General features: G+C 40.2%; 3 protein-coding genes across 7 annotated transcripts in view; 2 read left to right on the plus strand and 1 right to left on the minus strand.

The window, feature by feature from the left end:
* Positions 1-11,552, plus strand: part of LOC114161139 (round spermatid basic protein 1-like) — a 32,625-nt gene extending 21,073 nt beyond the window's left edge. Inside the window, exons 6-9 of the mRNA XM_028044251.1 lie at positions 907-1,049; positions 4,884-5,054; positions 5,182-5,290; positions 6,328-11,552. Coding sequence (XP_027900052.1) covers positions 907-1,049; positions 4,884-5,054; positions 5,182-5,290; positions 6,328-8,055 — 2,151 coding nt within the window. The 3' untranslated portion in view covers positions 8,056-11,552. The remainder of the gene's footprint in view (positions 1-906; positions 1,050-4,883; positions 5,055-5,181; positions 5,291-6,327) is intronic.
* On the minus strand, positions 11,136-14,925 carry LOC114161141 (transmembrane protein 60-like). Of its 2 annotated transcripts, XM_028044257.1 has the most exons (3): positions 14,684-14,887; positions 14,294-14,381; positions 12,309-13,787 (listed from the first exon to the last, which is right to left on the minus strand). In XM_028044257.1, the coding sequence occupies exons 2-3, from the start codon at positions 14,375-14,377 to the stop codon at positions 13,470-13,472; spliced, it is 402 nt and encodes a 133-aa protein (XP_027900058.1). In that variant the 5' UTR covers positions 14,378-14,381; positions 14,684-14,887; the 3' UTR covers positions 12,309-13,469. The 2 variants fall into 2 exon arrangements, with proteins under 2 accessions (XP_027900059.1, XP_027900058.1); XM_028044258.1 differs by lacking the exon at positions 14,294-14,381 and having other exon boundaries at positions 11,136-13,787; positions 14,684-14,925.
* Positions 14,926-15,651: 726 nt separating this feature from the next.
* The window catches only part of LOC114160940 (putative homeodomain transcription factor 2), a 36,603-nt gene continuing 33,734 nt past the window's right edge, over positions 15,652-18,520 (plus strand). For all 4 annotated transcript variants that reach the window (XM_028043887.1, XM_028043886.1, XM_028043891.1 and 1 more), the window contains exon 1: positions 15,652-15,840. The gene's annotated coding sequence lies outside the window, so the exon portion shown is untranslated. The remainder of the gene's footprint in view (positions 15,841-18,520) is intronic.

The raw sequence follows: 18,520 nt of genomic DNA on the forward strand, positions 1-18,520 counted from the left end.
TTGTTAAAATGCTGGCAAAATGCCTTTTGTTGCATTAAAAACAGAAGTTTATTTGTCTTATTAGGATTTGAAGTGATAGATCAACACACAGTAGTGCAGAATCAAGTGGAAGGGAAATGATTCATTGTTTTTAGCATTTGTTCATAACGATGGAAAGCATCCCCTCACCATGATGCTGCTACTCCCATGTTTTAGTGTGGGAACACTGGTTTCCGGGTGATGTTGCTTTCCAAACAGGCCGAGTGTTTTGGGATTTTCTCTATCGATCTTGTATTTTTGAAAACCAATCAAAAGATTTTCACATTCAGTCCTTGTATTTGAAAAATAGAAGAGAAGACTGTTAAAAGAGCTGATGAACTGTAGAAAGGCGTCTTAACAAGGGCTGAAGTGATTAGTTGTGATGAATTGATTATTGAAAAAATCGTCAACTTGTTTAGTAATCACTTTATTGTTACCTGGAGAGACTCAAAAAAATTTAACTTCATGAAAGAACAACATACTCAAACCAGATATTAAGCCAAAACCATACAAAATAAATATACATTTTGGATTTAAGATAAAAAACAGGGATTTGTTTGTAAGTATATTTTACCCAAAACTTGTCAAGAGGCATAGTTTTAATTTCACCCGGTTCAAAATCTCTAAAAGAATGATATGTTATTGCATTTTAGGCAATAAAAAGTTTTTCTTATTTAAAAAAGGAACTGAGTTATTTGTCTATATGCATATCATAATGTATTTTTAATATTGTATAAAAGAGGCTAGAGTGGTTAATTGAGAAATATGCAGAATATGCCAATTTTCGACAGATTAATCTATTACTAAAATAATTGCTACTTGCAGCCCTTGTATCAACCTGTTGCTTTGGTGTTCCTCATTGCTTTCTCCTGCCTGTTTTAAATGCAGCGTACTCTTCCATGGGGAATGCTTTCCAGCCTAAGAAACATGAGTCCAACAAAGAGCGACGATGGTCCAATAATGTGGGTCAGACCAGGAGAACAGATGATACCTGTAGCCGATATACCAAAGTCTCCTTTTAAAAGAAAGCGGTGAGTCCAGCTGGAAGCCCTTGCAATGATCCCGAGATGCATTGTTTCTACCTTGTTGAGCCGACTCGCTTCTGTACTCTCCACGGTGTTTGTGAGCACTTATCCTAAGAAAAATGAAAAAAAACACACATTTATATCAAACACTTACCAATTTCAAGCCGCAGCCGTGGTAACAGCATGAAGCTTTGTTGTCGAGGAGAGCTGTATGAGGCAATTACCCTCTCCACTCGCCTGTGTCGCCGTTGCTCGCGTATCGGCGGCGTCTCGAACACGCCGACGTCTGCGAGCAAGACGGGTAGAAACCAGTGAGTTCGGTTTACGTGTGTGATGTCATCGGCTCACCGCTCCGATGAGATCATCGTTGCATCAGACTCTGCTTCTCATGGCTGAGAGGCAAACAGCGGGCCACACACACACTGCACTCATTCCTGTGGAACCCAATTTATCTCACCTCATTCTTCAGTTTTATTTTTGTTTTTTCATGGTAGCCACTTAATCGTGCTTAAAATATTGTCAGCTAATAAAGCACTGTATACATTGTACATGAGGCTGATATTGCCTTTGAAAACAATAACGCATTAATATCAATGTATCTCCTGTCTCTTTCCACCAAGAAAGTATACATTTTCATTCATTTCTGTTAAGAACTGACATCCACTCTTTTCTTTTATTTCCTCCACAGTCCCCGTCTCTTTCTCCTTTCTGTCCTTGTCCTCCTGCGACTTGTAAACATCAGCGCTATCTCTCCGTTTCCTCTACCATCTTTTTTTCAGCTTCATCCTCTTGACCCCCTCTTACTGCTTTTAAGTTGATTTATAGCAGAGTTATTATGCAGGTGTTTTCAGGAACCCAGATAGTATATGCTAAAGCTCATATATTGGAAATGTCATCAGCATGCAGCCGCTGTTGTTTACATCTGTCGGTGCTTATGGAAAAAGAGACGCAAGGAAAAAAACTGTTTTAGAAAAGAAAGTGATGGTACGCTGCAGAGAAAGATGTGAATGTGATCATGTTCGCAGTTAGTCCTTGGCTGCTGCTTCTCTAGACGTTGTTTTGAAGGAAGTGACTGCATCGTTTCGCGGGCTCTCGTGCTGTTCGGTTGGTGGTTTCGGTGAAAAGGTCAAGACTTGGAGCATTTATGACAGCGCTGAGACTCTCCGTCTGAGAATCTGAGTTGATTATAGTGATACACTTTGAAAATAAACCCAAATGCCTCAGCTTTCAGTGAAGCGGCGTCCTGACTGCATTTTTGGACGGTAACGGCAGCTGCAGTCTTTTTCAAGATTAATATTATTACAGCATTGTTGAAATACAACGTTTCAGAATAAGACCCTGCCAGTGAGAATATGTGGATAACTGAAGGTAAGATAACAACATATAAAACAATAGAATAAATTTTACTTTTTCTCCAATATAAACATGAATTGTAAAGATATTCTTAATAAAACTTGCGTAATAAACCTGATGGATGTTTTCTATAACAGGAAACTTTTTGAATGGATAGATTTGGAGGGAAATTGTAAAAGAATTGGTTGGATTTATGTAACATTTTAATTCTGTCATGAGTTTAAAATAGTCTGATCTTTTATTTTCTATTAACTTTAACTGCAATGGATTTTATACATGCACATTTTTGAACAAGCCTGAAGGCTGAAGGCTGTTGTAATTGATGGCTAAATTATCCCTAATTTACTTTTACTGCCTTCTGCCTGATCTTATTGACACAAATGAACTTTAACTTATTTCATTCTTTTTAACACTCTAATGCTAATTAGTGGAAATTACACCACTGTAACAGTTAATTGTTAACTTTTTCCTCAGTTTATAGTTTTATAGTTTATAGTTTTTTTGTATTTATATGAGTGAAGAACTTTGAAACCTTCCTTTTAGGCCAAATGAAAAGTGAAACCAGCAGGTGGTAGAGATAACGAGGATTCTTCGGTCCACACTAGAATGTAAACAATCGTGCGTTTTTGGACAGTATATACTCATTCACTGTTTTCTACTCTGCTGTAGCTTCATTTTATAAAATAAAATACAATCAGGACAAAAGTATTGTTGCATAACAGTAATACTTAACAAAAATGCAAGCAGATTTGTTTTCCTCAGCTAATAAATTTGTTGGGAATAAAATGAGATGCATAAAGATTTTTCTTGGATTTGACTCCAACTCCCTTTCTTGCCCGTTTCTACTATATTTCATATCACCTAAACTTGTGATTCTTTTACCCCCCTGTCCACCTCCTCCTCTTCATCATCTCCATACTGTTACAGCTCTCGGTTGTACGTATCTCCCTTGCCCCCACGTTATCTGGCCATAAATATACATAAATGCATCCTGACGGCGACACACTCCCATGCATGGAAACAAAAAACAGGACCTCACATGCAGAGGGTGTTTTAGGATCTAAGTTGAATGTGTTTTTTTTTCTCTGCAGTCCTTCCCGGCTGCTTCCCTTATCAGCTTTTCTGCTTTTACATTTATTACTGCCAGGCTGCAGTCAGCACACACACACACATGCGCGCGCGTGCGCGCTCCGCCACACACACACTCAGAGCTGTGTGTGTTCGCCTTCATCTGCCCCTTTGCTCTGCAATATTTTCCTCCATCTCAGTTTTTTTTTTCCCCCCGCCGTTCTCCACCGGCTCATGCATCTTTCTTCTTATCTCTGAATGAATGAGCACAGCACGATAGTCTAGCTGTTCTTTGGTCCGTGCGTATGCGTGCGCCGTGTGTTGAAGGATTCTCGCAGATTTCCTGCATGCGTGTTCAGCCTCCCGTTTGAACCTGAATGCAGCTCTGGTGTGAGTCACTGATCTAGCAGGGAGCTGACTGCAGTACTTCTATTGTTCGGCGGTATGGCTCGTTTCTATGCTTTTGCTCTTCAGGTTCTCGGGGTGTATGCTGCGAAATCCAGTGTAAACATACTGTACATATTCTGCATTTTTTTTGTGCCTTACCTTATTTGTAATATGAATGTTAAAAGTAAAGCAGATTATACTACTGGTTCCCTGTTTTTACTCTATATTGAGTGATTTATTTATTTTCATTAACTAAGAGGATACATTACCCTTTATTTATTTTGCAAAGTGTTTTTTTTTTCCTATTACATTCGTTTGCCTTTGATCTTATAATATCACATCCAACATTTAATAGAGTTTGGCTGTTTTTTGCCATCAGGTTAATATTAGTTAATAATAAAATAAGTCTTCAGTTGTAAAATTTTAACACTGAAGGGTTTTGCATGGACAGAATTAAAATAACCAGCAGCAGTTCTGTTGATTATAGATCAAATAATTTAATGGTGCAGCTCAACAAAATGGACTAAAAGAGATACATCACACACAGTGCGATAAAAATTATTTTTTTTAGTTAGCTGTAAGCCAAAATCATAAACGGTAACGAATTTGTATATTTACAAGCTTCACTTTTTAATTTAATTACTGAGATAAAGTCACTTTTTGATGATGTTTTATATATATGTATATTCTGTATCTGCGGATTGATCCAAAAGCAACTAAATATGGTTAAGTGTGGCTTTTAGTGTTTAATTTATGGACACTCTAGATATAAATCAAGACATATTAATCAGTAATGCATTGTTATTTATGATCTTATTTCACACTGTTTTGAAATCAAACACACTGACACACATTTACCAGCCTACTGCCAGACCTACACTCTGTGTTTCCTCTATCACCTGAAAATGTTTGTTTTTTGTTGTTTTAAAATAGCAGACAACAAAGATCATCCCACTCACCTTTACCTTTTAGTTTCACTTCAGGGAAGCAGTACCTAAAACTGTGTTTGTTTTGGTTTTTTTTCTTTCTTAGCTCCACTAACGAGGTAAAGAATCTGCTCCAATCGATGCCCCGGACCAGCGAGCCCAGAGAGATTCTGTTCGAGGACCGGACCCGCGCCCACGCCGACCACATCGGCCAGGGCTTCGAGCGTCAGACCACGGCGGCCGTGGGAGTGCTGAAGGCTGTCTGCACTGTAGAAAGGTAGAGAAAAAATATGCACCCTTAATGGCAGTTTGCCCGGACGTGACACATGCTCAATGTTTACACATGACAGATAGAGTGTAATCGCTCCGTTTTCCTCCACCTACCCTCTCTGCCTTATTTTCAGGTCGGAGTCGCCTCATGTAACCAAAGACGTTGTTTGTTTCCATGCTGGGGATTTCCCTTACGTCGTTCAGAGGCTGCAGTTGGACTTGTACGAACCGCCGCTGTCTCAGGTGTTCATTTACACACAACCGCAAATGAATAACCACACAGCGGCATCTCCAGATGGACACAGAACGTACTGTACCTCCTTGCAGTGTTAATGATACACAACTCAAACAGAGGATCGATGCTGCCATCTGGTGGAAAAAGTGTTCTCATCTCCGCTTTGATACCATGAAGAGACTTGACTCATAATCACGTTGGTCAGTGGTTAGAAATAGACTGAATGAGATGGAAAGTTGATATCAGACATAACCAGATGGTTGCTACTTTGATTTGTGGCTTTCCAGACGTGTCATATTTTTCCAAAAAATACTAAACTTCAAGGACTTATGCAGAAAAAGGCAACATCAAAAGTCTTCAGAAATCGTTACAAAAAGATTAAGAGTTCAGGAAAAGCAACTCTTCTTCAAACAAAATGCTAATCATTTGTTTCAGTTTTGTTGAAATGCATGTTTGCTTTTATTGCTTATTATAAAACCAAACATGTTGTCCTCTTACAGTTTTATTTTGTTGTTGCTTTATTGTCACATTTAAGTGTCTCAGATCATTCATCTCATTTTAATATCAAACATAATCTATTGAATACAAAAAGCTGTTTTTAAATGATAATTTCTCAGTTTGACAGGAAAAAGCTATGCAAACCAACCTGGTTGTATGTGTAAATATAACCTTGTTAAATCATAATTGAACCGATTTACCGCACGTAAACACAACGCTTGATTACTGCCAGATGATTAGAAGCAAAAAAATAACCTTGGAAATAAACTTCCTCTCCTGGAAATTATTCCCAGAGAGGGTAAAAAAAAAAAAAAAACGAACCCAGGAGGTTACCAAAAAAGCCAGAGCAACATATAAGGAACAGCATGTTTTGCTTGCCTCAGTTAAGGTCAGAGTTCAAGACCTTAACAAATAGAGACTGAGTAAAACTGAAACATTTTAAATAAACAGCTGCTGATTAAATTACGTTTTACCCCTCTTTTTGCATTGAGTGATTTTGTGTCTATTTCGACTGCAGCTCTAACCATCCTCTTCGTCCTCTCCGCAGTGCGTCCAGTGGGTGGACGATGCCAAACTGAACCAGCTTCGGCGAGAGGGCATCCGCTACGCCCGCATCCAGCTTTGCCACGACGACATCTACTTCATCCCCCGCAACGTGGTCCACCAGTTCAAGACGGTGTCGGCCGTCTGCAGCCTGGCGTGGCACGTACGCCTGCAGCAGTACCACCAGGAGGAGAAAGACGAGGAGGAGGAGAAAGCTGGGCTGAAGGAGGAGGAAGAGACAACGACGGCTGAGGAGCAGGGTGGCGAGAAGAAGGAGAGCATAAAGGAGGAAGAGGAGGAGGTGGATGTGGCAGAAAAACGGACGTTGCTCACTGACAAAAAGGAAGAAGGCGATGATCGTCTTCTGTCGTATCAACCCTCGGATGATGTCTCAGATGCCAGCAGAGATGAAGAGAAGGCGACGCGAAAGAAAGAAGAACCTCACTGGGTTTCTCCTCCTGAAAAGGCGAAGACAGAAGCTCCAACTTCTCCTCCCTGCAAGAATAAATCACCCTCTCCTCTTCATCTTCTTCCCCCTGCTTCTCCTCATAAGGACGTGAAATACAAAGCCTCAGCTAAACCTCACCTACACACTCACCCTGACAGCAGGACGGCGTCTTCCTCCTTGCCTAAGAAACCCTCCGGTTGCTCCAAGTCTTCCGCCCACACGTCATCCTCGTCTCCAGCGGGAGCCGCCTTCACTTCCTCGCACACTGTGTCTTCTACCTCCCCGTCTCCGTCGGCTTCCTCTTCCTCTCTGACGAGTCCCACGTCAGCAGTAGAGGCTCTCATGAAAACTCTTCCTCCTTCCAGTGTTTCCTCTTCCCTCCAGCTGCCTTCGTCTTCCCGTACGGAGCAACTCGACGATTCCCGCACGAAGGACTCCGCCCGGATGCCGACGCCGTCCGACTTGTGGACATCGTCGCATGGGAGACCCGTGGCGGACGTACAGACTCGCTCCGCCCCGGCCGAGCGTTGGACCCGCCTGGCGGCGGACACACGGACACAAACCTCCTCCAATTCGGAGACGAGGACTCGCAGCTCGGATCCCGACTCCAGGACTTGTGTTGATGTGCAGCAGCATCTGGCGCCAGATGTGACACGGCAAGGGGTGTACATGCAGCAGTACCCCCCCCAGCACCTCCCGCAGATGCTTGCCCCTCCTTTCCCTCCTCTCCTACCCCCCCATTCCCACCTTCAGCCTCACGTCCTCCCCCAGACACCCGTCTCCAGTCCCCATGAGCAGCACCCTCTGAACTCCTTCCTCAGTCAGGCGGCGCCGCCCCATTCGGTTCACCTGGGCCATCTGCACCCCCCCCACCCGCCCAGCCTCACCACACAGTCTCAGCCTTACTTCATGGGCCCTCCCTCCTCCTCCCCCTCTCAGCCAAACACCCCCCTCACCAGCTCCCAATCTCTCTCGCCTCATTTCTCCTACCACCACCAGTTCGCCAAACCCTTCTTCCCCCCCCAGCACCCCGGCTTCCCCTCTCACCCCTTCCTCCCTCATCAGTCCTTCCTCCCGCAGCCGCCCGCTTCTTACCCACTGCAGCCACAGTACCAAACCTCAGCACCGGTGCAGCCCCAGCTGCTTCTGTCGCAGTCGTTTACCTCCCCTCACGCTCCGCCTCCCCCGTCCTCCACGCCGCCTCCGCTCCCTCCCCCTTTCCCGCCACCTCCCCCCTTTCCTCAGCCCTCCCCTTCCATCTTTCCCCCTCCCCCCGAGGCATGACAACGAGCAGAAACAGATTTTATAGGAGTGTTTGTATATACCGATGGTAAATTTAAGTAACTGTACATGTAGGAGGCTTTGTTTTGGTTGTGCTGTTGTAAAGCTGTAAAAAGGAAGTGAGGTGGGAGGAAGTCAAGTTTTTTTTTGTTTTGTTAATGAGCAGAGTGGGACTAAAACACGGTGCCTTTCTTAAGAATTTATACCCTTAACTTCTCATTTTGTCACCGTACAACCGTAAACCTCAGTGCATTTTACCAGGAGATGTTTGTAATCTGGAAATGGAAGAAAAATGCTACACAATTTTAAAACTTTTTAAGGCCACCTTTTGCTGCAATTACAGCTGGAAGGCTTTTGGAGTTTGTTTATGAAGAAAAGTATCCCCACATCATGTTGCTGCCTCTACCGTGTCCTGATGAGGAGTTCATCCCTCTCATTTTGTTTGGTAGTTTTGTTCTAATGCAGGAGTCTGCAACTCTTACCATCCAAAGAGCCAATTTTGCCCTCAGTCCAGCTAAATAAAACTGATCTAGATTTACAAATATGAACTTACCTTTTGAAAAAGGATATCACCATTTTTGATAATTATCCACTGTAAGTAGTTTTTTAAAGAGCAACAATTTAATCCTATTTTTAGTTGAGGTTTTTTTTTATCTCGAAGGAAAACAAAACTTATTTTCAAAAATATAATGGCTTCATGTTCTTTTATTGGATGTTGATATTTACATAATTTTAGTTTCCAGCCTGCAAATAAGAAAAATAGATCTAGATAAAAATGACTGGGACTTTAGTTTCATTCTGTTGTGGAAATGAAATACAATTATTCCAGGAAGAAACTGAAAAACAGCTAAAACTTGCATTTCTATTTATCTATTTTTTACATTTATAGTCAAAGTTTCTAAGAGCCAGTTGTGGAAACTCCAAAGAGCCACTTGTGGCTTCGCAGCCAACGGTTGCAGACAAAACCCTTTAAGAACACACATTTTCTTCCCATTTTCAATCATGCACTACTTTGTGTTTAAAAAAAATCTTTAAGATCACAGTAGAATGCGCTGAGGTTTGAGTCTAACCTGAGAAAATGTCTCACTTTGTGGGTGCAAATCCTCATGTAAGGCATCGTTTAAGCCCACCCCGCCGCACTAAACTGGCTCAGATTTTTACTGAGGCTTGAAGTATAAAACTGTTTTACATTTCATTTCATTTGCAGGAAGCTGTTGCTTTTAGAAAGTGAAGGGTGCACCTGTTTTTAACCCCGAATGACGTTCAAATGAGGCCCCTGGCGTGCAGGTGTGTTGTCCGGTTCTGTTTTCGTCCTTTCGGCGCCAACAGAACCCACCGTCAGACATAGGAAGAAAACTTATTTATTTAAAAGAGCTTTTTAAACTGTTTTTTAATGAAACTTGCAGCTAATGCTTCCATTTTCAGGGGGTTTATTTAATTCAGTTGTGTATTGATACGATACTGCATCATTTTGTCCTCGGTATTTATCAGTACAAGTCGACACGGATACTGGCTGGACTTTTCCACCATGTTGTGTATAGAGCAATAACCCGCTAAATATCAAACAGAAACCTGTGTCTGTCTTTTTACTCATGTTTTTAAGTGGACAATGGAACATAATAATGATGAGTGCAATTAATAGATGTTTCTAAACTTTTCAAGTGTTTCATTGGTTAAAAAAGGAATGTTATGTACTCGACTCTAGGCTCCGTGTGAATTGTAAGTCAGACCGTTTGCCTTCGGTGGCAGAGCGCTAATGTCATTTTTAATGTCTTCTGGCTGTTTAGATGAGTTTTGGTTGAGGAGTTGGTTCAGCCGCAGCCAAGACGGTCTCAGGAAAACACTTCCATCTAAAAACTAAAAAAATGCTCGCTTTAATGGTTTTACTGCTAGGTTTCTAGTTTCACGCAGTCGACTCCTAAACGTTTTGACTGAGGTTTCTGCAGATACGCTGCTCCTGTTGAACATTTAAACTTTTTGAAAACTGAATTCAAAAAGCAATACAAAGACGTAGGAGGTCAAACCCAGGCACGGGCCGGTAAACAGAGTATAACTGAGGATTAAGCGGCCTCATTAAAACTCACCATTATTGTGTTGTCATGGTTCAAGTCATTTCTTTTCTGGCTGTATGGAGCATAGAGTTATACACTGCTGCCCCTTCCTCACCTGTTGCTGCACGCTGCCTCGGTTACAACCTTTCTCCGGAAATTATTTGCAATTACAAAATAAACAAAACTGAAGAAAAAAAAAGGACACATTTTTGCAGGTTTGATTTTTCTGTCTAGGTGTTAAAGTAATAAATCCCAAATTTATATGAAGATTTTATTTTAGCTGTAATAATCAACATGATGTTTTTGCGGCAGCAGGAATAACGGTTGCCGGCCCGTGCCAGGGGAACAGTTCCCATATGTGCAGCACCTACTTACTAAACACATTTATTTCCTTCTGCTTGCAAACGGAGATTTCTGATGAAGTGTTGGATTTTTATGAATTAATGGATATTTCAGGTTCTTCCCAAACTGAAATGTAAAATGTATTCAGTCCTTTTTTTTTTTTCTTTTTTTTTTGACACTTTAATGTCTGGAGCTCATCCCCAAAGCATTATTTATCGGTTTGCCGGTCTACTTTTGCCACAGTGTTCAGATTTTTATTTATCAGCCAGAGACTGAAGGGACCTGTGTGCGACCTACATCCGCGGAAGTTTAACAATGACAGCAACGTTTTTTGTCACCAGTGTCTTTTCTTAAATTATTTTCATTGTCTATATTAGAGTACAGCCCTCTTGATAATGTAGCCCTCAACATTTCCCCAGTGCCTGTCCTTAACTGTGAACTCCTCAGTGGTCCAGAGGCGCTCAGTGCAGGGAGTTTCTTCCTCTTATGAGTCGCAGTTGAAGTTCTCTCTGTACGAGAGCACCGCCTTAAATTGGGTTCCCACATCCGCTGAAAAGCCTCTAAATATCTTGTTTCAAATAGGGAAGACTTAGAAGGATGCCACCCTCAAAGAAGGGTTTGAATTGTTCCTCTTAAGTCTCACCACAAGCCTGCGAAATCCAGATAAATGTAAGAATGACGCCTTAGCTGTTTTTTTCTGTCTTTCCTGCCTCAAACGACCCAATTTGAGCGACCTTACTCTGTGCATCTCTGGGGAGATAAAGTCGATAACGAAGCATTTGATCAACAGTCGTAAGGTTGCTCTGCAGCTCGTTTTGTGCTTTTTGGGTTTAAATGTTACAGAAACATGACAAGATCCTTTTTTCTTTTAATTTTATTTTATTTTATTTTGGTACAATTGTAACAAAACCTTTGGTTGAAAACAGATGTCCTCGGGGGCTAGCATTGTTTTCACAGGATTTATTTATATCAACGTTTTTTTTTTCCATTTTAGTTATTTCAACTGTCAGCACTGTAGTGTACATAAGAGGTTTTTGTAAAGAGGAAAAAACTTGTAGTGTGGTTTCTACTTTAAATATGAACCTAGCTAATAAAAGGTTCAAAGTATGAAAACCGTTTATACGTTTCTGTTCTCTCGTTTGAAATCCTCATTTGTCATCTTAAGACAATTTTTTTTTTTTTAAAGGTTCAAATTCTTATCCAATTAAATCCTATTTCAGTTAAAATTGTAGCAGAATGATGCCTTTAGTCTGAATACAGAAGCAAAGTAATCAGAGTAAATTACATATTTTTCTTCTTGGGCTTGCACACCCAGACAAAAGGCTGGACTTAGCTATATGCCGTATATACCGTAGATCTGCCAGCGTCACTAGAATGTGATTTTAAAAAAAGCTAAATGCTAAAGACCTACTGATAGTAGAAGACCTTAAACACATATCACTGTTCTCTGTTAATGAGATTATGTTAATAAAAACAAAGTTCACATGAAACTCCATAAAGCTTACAAAAAATGATCACACAAACCAGCCGGTATCAGTTCGCACACAGTGAATGACATTAGTGAATGACTAATGTGAGTTTAGAACAAGTGATCACAAATAGTCCAGTTCTAAGAGAAATGACATTTTTACTTTTTATGGGACAGACATGCAGCTAACAGGTCTGTCATTGGCTTTGTTCAGGAAAGAGAATTAAACCCTCAATAACGGAACCAGACGTAGAAATAAAAACAAAAGTACTGAAAATGAATGGCAGCAGCAGTTCATGTTTGTGTTACAGATCCATGAATAGAAGCTAAATAACAAGCAACTTAACATTTTTGAGAAAATAATGTTAAATACAAGTAGGTTTTTTTTAAATTAAATGTAGTTATTTTTCTCCTTCTGTGTGTGTTTTGTTTACCTGCCTGTATGTTCTTTACAGCTGTTATGCAACCACCCACCGCCTGCGGTCTGCATCACAAAGACCACCACTGTGATTCAGGCAGACAACACACACACACACTCTAACGCTGTGGCTACATAATTCAGTGCTGGTTTGCTTTGGCTCAAATTCACCCCAAACCAAATTTTCTCCCTACTTCTCAGATTCCTGCTGAGAATCATTTCCTGCTCCTGTTATTATCCTTCTGTCGAGTTATTAATTGTTAAGTGTTGTGTAATATTGGACAAACTTGTGCAGTGTGCTGGCTGCATGTCAGATGAGCTGAAGTTTCCTTTAAAGGGCAGCCACTCTCCTGGCAGTGTGCCTCCTCCTCCTCAGGCTATTTCAGATTGTCTTGTTTAGATTTCCCCCAACAGCTTTATTATCTCCTAATAAGTGAGCCTCCTACATTTGTAAATTATTAGGTAGGAATATGAACTGTAACAAAAAGAAACACCCAGTGTAATAGAAATCAGACATTTATTAATTACATCACATGCATACAGTCTTAAACAGTGTTGTTTTCTTTTTTTTTTGTTAAATAAAGTGCAAAAATATATATATATATATATACTGAAAAAAAAAGTGTTTGGAGCAATTGTTGGCACAAAATAAACATTAGTGGTACAAGAACGAATTCGACTGAGATCCAATCCACAAATAAACTGCTGGTAGAAAGGGTTTAATTTGGATTTACTCTGCATGCAAAGAGAGTAACGGTTCGAGACACATTACTACTTATAGAGTAGAAAAAGGAGCTTGTAGAAAATCCAGGAGCAGCCAGAGGATAAATGACAGGATGGTGAGTGCTAGCAGCTAAGCTAACTCCCAATTTTCCAGCTGAGGAATGAAAGAAGTGTGGAGGAACGCAGCCAAAGCACATGTAACTCAAGTATAACAATTACAAAGTAAACAATTTAAATACTAAAAAAAACAATACTGATCATGAAAATTTTTTTTCTTCAGTGTTGGCTTCACAGTAGATTAACAAACAGCTGCTCTTCAATAAAGAATTGAAGCTCTGGGGATTGATTGACCAACTAGCGGCTTCTTTTAGAGGGCTGTTCTCTTACTCAGAAAGTGTGTTGAGACGAGACTGTTTCAAGCCTCTCTTCTTTCAGGACAAATATTCAGCCCCAGCTCCACCAGTGCTCCCAGCAGCATGGTCCACAGGGGTATGCAGACGAACGTCAGCTTCACGTCGGCCAGCTTCTCCAGCTTGGCGCACAGCGTCAGGCAGAAGCCCAGTTTGAGCAGCATGGCGGTCAAGTACCAAGTGCGTAGGCGCAGGGACGACGAGCCGTTGCGCAGGTCGTACCCGAGTTTGCAGCGCCCCGCCATCTTGACGGCGAGCATGAGGATGAGGATGCCGTCGAAGACCCAGACTGGGAGAAAGATGAGGAACCAGTTCCATTGCACCTGGAATGAGGAAGAGATGATCATGATTAAGGTATTGAATGATTGTGACATAAAGGGGAAATTAATGAGTACAGATCTGAAAATGTTGTGCGCATTTGTTTTCAGGCTCCTTTACTCTAATACCATAAAATAAAATCCAGTCCAAACAAATATAACTATTGTATTAACAGTGAATATTTAGTCTCAGTAGAAAAAGGTAAGAGGTTTACAGTCCAGCTGGCCAACTTGAAACATGAGACCAGAAGTACAATGATGGATCGGGTCTAGATCAAAGAATCTTAATGCTAGAATGGTCTAGTCAAAGTCTAGATCTGAGTCCATCTGAAAAGTCTAAGCTATTGCAACCATTTCAGTCACTAGCTGTGAAAATACCTGTAGCTGTAATTCTACCAGAAGGTATTGTATCACAGGAAATTAATACAAATACACACCACAATTATTTTTTATTTGCTGAATCTCAAATTAAAACAATAAAATAGTTCGACCACAAGGAGAGGTCAGTATACCTTCCCATCCAGTTTGAGCACCAGCATGATGAGAAACACCAGGGTAAAGACCCAGGTCAACAACACCCTCTGGGGCAGAGACATCTCACTATGCGGACGCACATCAGAGGAGAAAATTAATCCATGGTAAACACGCAAAAAGCTACTGCTTTATCAATGATGATAATCGCTTATTGCTTGTAATAGAATCGTATGAAGCTAAGAAGAACAGCGGATCGATCCTTTACCACAATAAGCCTATAAGTTACAGTCTTGCTAGAAAAAAATAATCATTTGATGTAGTACAAACTGAATCTATATGTATTCAATTAAAGCTTTTCATTCATTGTAAGCAACGGGTTGCTCTCGGCTAGCTCAAATAGCATTGTGCTAATCCATTAGTTGACTTACATTAGTGTGTTCCCAACTCTCTGTCCAGCATCCTCTTGTCTCTTTCTGCACCTCAAACATAGATAAACACAATTATGTCACTGCCTACCAGTTATATTATTAAGATTATTATAGTCCACAGCAGTAATAACGACGTTATATTCGGGTTTGTCCCGCCCCTCCACGAATACGATTGGTTATTTTGTTTTTCCTCCTTTACGTTGGTCGTACGTTCCATAGACATAAACGAGTAGAAGTTGAACGGCGCACGTCATCGCCATGTTTTAAGTTGCATCTTTGTTGGAAGCAAATACTGTTGGTTTGGTTATTATAGCTACAAATAAATTAAATGTGGTGCTTTGGTACATTTGAAAACATTATTGTACCGCCACTCCTACATATTTTTTGACAAAACAAAATAGCTGAACTTAATACAGTTAAAACTAGGTTAGTTAAATGTAGTTCTTTGGTATATTTTTTATTTTTATTTTAATGGTCATCATTAGTTCTAAAATGAGCAAATGTTCTACATTTATAATTTATCCATTGTTTATTTTTATGTGTAAACTTAATGTTTCTTTTATACTAAATTCCTGGTCTCAAAGCGAAGTTAAACAGCTGTGCCAGTCACAATATGTCGACCGCCCTGACGGTAGCCGTTTTCTCTTGCGTATCTAGAACATGTGTAACCATTTTGGCGTCAAACCGTAAAGGTTTTGTAAAGGCGCACAGTCTGTGGTTAGGTTAGATGTCCACTAGAGGGCGGTAGTGTTCCCCCCCCCCCCCCCCCCCCCACTATTTCATATGTTTATAGTTGTATCCAATTTTACGCACAACTATTGATAACAAAAACAGCGGGATTTGTACTTTTCATATAAATATTGTTTAGAATCAATTTATACAATTCGTCGTGTAAACCGATGGCCAAGTTTAAGTTTATCAAAAATGTAACTTCACGTTCTCACGAAGCTTTACGGTAATATGCTCAGAGTAGTATTTTCGCAGTGAGCGTTAGAAAGGGGAAAGCTAGCGTTTCAAACATCACCGAGCAGGACTCTGAGCATCTCCTCCAGACTGTGGGAAAAGCTCGCTAACTCTTTGCGCCACAGTTCACCTTCAGATAGCATAGGTATTGGTTTGACGGAGTGGACGTGGGACAGCTGCGGCGTGAAAAGGAGGTAAGACGGAGCTTATGCTCGTTCAGAGATATTGAGTACAGCTGTGCGGGCTCTTTGTGGCTGCCGCCGGTGGCTTAGCTAACTGTGTAGCTTGGCTTGAGCTAAAGCAGCCGAAAGGACTGGTGGAAAACAGTTTCTGCGCCCCAATACAAGGTAATTAGCTTTAAAAAAAATAGCTGCTTCACATGCCGTTACAGCACCACGAAGGTTACGATCTTTTGTTTCACTGAAAAATGCAGCAACACTACCTTCCCCCTCCTCCTGTACTGAAGTCACCCAACTAACAACCCTTTAAGCTAAACGTTTAAATTCGGCTATATCTACAGTGAGCAAACATTAAAGGGTTAATGCGGAACTAATCCAATTTTAATACAAAAACACCAGCCGTGTGGCTCATTTGTGGTTGCTAGTTGTGTTTATTTTCAACATGGTGCAGGAGATGGATGACTCACTGGGTTTAAAAATTTCTTGCTCACTCAACTGTAGTTGCTCTCAGTAAACCAAGCAATGTTAACAGACCAGTCTTTCGCTGGATGGCGGGGTCAGCATCCTTTCTAACATACAGTTACATCTTGTATGCAATTATACGCCTCAACAATACTAAATATAGGTTGGTCCAAGGTTTTCATATTAAATGCAAATACAATGGTTTAACTTGTATCACATAAAAATAGCAAGCCAAAAGCAGCTTTGACAATAATTTAACATGTTTAGAAAATTGGATGCACACCGCAGGATGCATCTATGCTTTCACATCGTTAAAGTCAAAATCTTAGCCCATCATCTGAACATTACAGGTGAAGTTTAGACTCAGCAGATTGCAGTTTTTAGCTGACAGGATTGATAGCTGATGCTGTTTATAATCTGAGATTCAATGGGTTTTGCGTTCCTAAATGGTTGTCTGCATTGGATCCCTAAGTTATCGAGCTGTTGTTGCCTTTCTACGATCTTGAACCTGTCAGGCCATTCTGCACAACTGCTGCTCATAAGATATGTTTTCTTTCAAACCATCCACTTCAAACAGTTGGGATCATTACGCATAAAAATCCCTGCAGATCAGAAGTTTCTGAAATACAAGTCCAAAGTCACTTAAATCCTCTTTTCTTTCCCCTCCATTCTGATGTTTGAACTTGATTTGCCACCTGTGTGCATAAGAAACTGGATAAAGCACTGCCTAATTCTACATACTCGTAAAGGTTCGTATTTCTTTGCCCTAAAAATAAAAACCAAATCTTGTAATTCAACACAATTTTGCGTCATGCGTAATATGTATAGAGCCTTCTGTATTGTTGGTGCAAAGGCATAACTGCTGTAAACGTGCAGTTCCTGATAACAGGTAACTTTGATTCTTTCTTCTTTTATTTGATCAGTGTGTATTTTTTGTGACACTTTTCATGATAAAAATATGGCTCTTTTTTCAGGGGTATTTTTGGGTGTTGCTGTCTCTGCTACCGGATTATGTGCAAATATTGATCTAACTATAACCTGAAGACGCAAATAAGCTTGTTTTTCCAAGGTAAACAAATTCTCCATTAGTTGGGGAAAGTCGGCATGACAAGTGGCACAAAAAAGTTTATTGGTGTTTGAGGGGTAAAGATGTTGGGAGAAAAGAACCAACTCAACCCCAATTGAACCCCATTTAAACTGTTTGAGCCGATTGTTGGTGCAATTGGGTAGATTGGAGTACTTAACTACCAAAATAGAGCATGTAATGCTATTAATGCATTACCCAGTATTTAAGGGCTCATACAAAAATCTATTCGGAGTATATTGGCAAGTAGTTAAGTTTCTAAATATGTAAATCTGTATTAAAGTTTAAGAATGTGTCTCCTTCCTAAGTGAACAATGAATGAATGAATGAAGGTCAAGATAACCAAAGTATCTTGACTTTTGGTTATCAAAATGCAGTTTTTAAATTAGAATGTCACCTGTTGAAGGGACAGGCTATCCAAACCAGCCTGGTCCTGTTTCATTGAATCGCAGATCACGAGGGTTGTACTTCTTTTTGTGGCTGAATTTCACAAGCAATATCAGCACAGTGGGCTGAAATATCCTAAAATTTAACTACTTTGTATCTAAAAGTTATTACAATAAAATTGTCATTTTGAAACCATTTTCAAGTAATATATTTCAAGTTGACCCTCTCAAAGTCTAGCAAACTATAACTTTGTAGAGAGCACTCCACACTGGATTTTTAAAAAAATATCCAAAATAAAATACAACCACAAAAAGCGATTCATAAAAGGAAATAAAAGCCACATACAACCAAAACCATAAAAAAATTATTACAGAGTCTCTGTAAACAAAATTGCCCTTCAAAAAATATTCATAAGAATGGAAATGATCAAGCTAATTCTTAATTGAATAATTGCTTATTCAATTATTTAATTGAATAAAACTTTTTAAGGCCACCTTTAAGGTGTGCATGACCTTTAAAGAAGCTGTTTATGTGCAAAACCTCCGCAATGTGGCTGTATTATTACAACTCTACAGAATATGACTCGAACAATTGGAGTTGTTGCCACCAATTGTGGCACAACCAGTGATGTGGGCACCTTGTATGGCAAGACTCTTGCGTCAAATCTTTCCATATTGGAGATATATTTGCCATCATTTTATTAGTCTGTGTCAGAAATAAAAGTATTGCATATTTACTATTTGTGAAATAAATGTGAACGTG

This window comes from Xiphophorus couchianus, chromosome 17, assembly GCF_001444195.1.
Source record: "Xiphophorus couchianus chromosome 17, X_couchianus-1.0, whole genome shotgun sequence".
NCBI classification, from domain to species: domain Eukaryota; kingdom Metazoa; phylum Chordata; class Actinopteri; order Cyprinodontiformes; family Poeciliidae; genus Xiphophorus; species Xiphophorus couchianus.

Excerpts from the sequence above, each read along its gene's own strand:
- LOC114161141 (XM_028044257.1), bottom strand. The coding sequence starts at position 14,377 with ATGTCTCTGCCCCAGAGGGTGTTGTTGACCTGGGTCTTTACCCTGGTG. Across the intron at positions 13,788-14,293 it reads TGCTCAAACTGGATGGGAAG|GTGCAATGGAACTGGTTCCT; the intron begins GTATACTGACCT and ends TCCTCATTCCAG.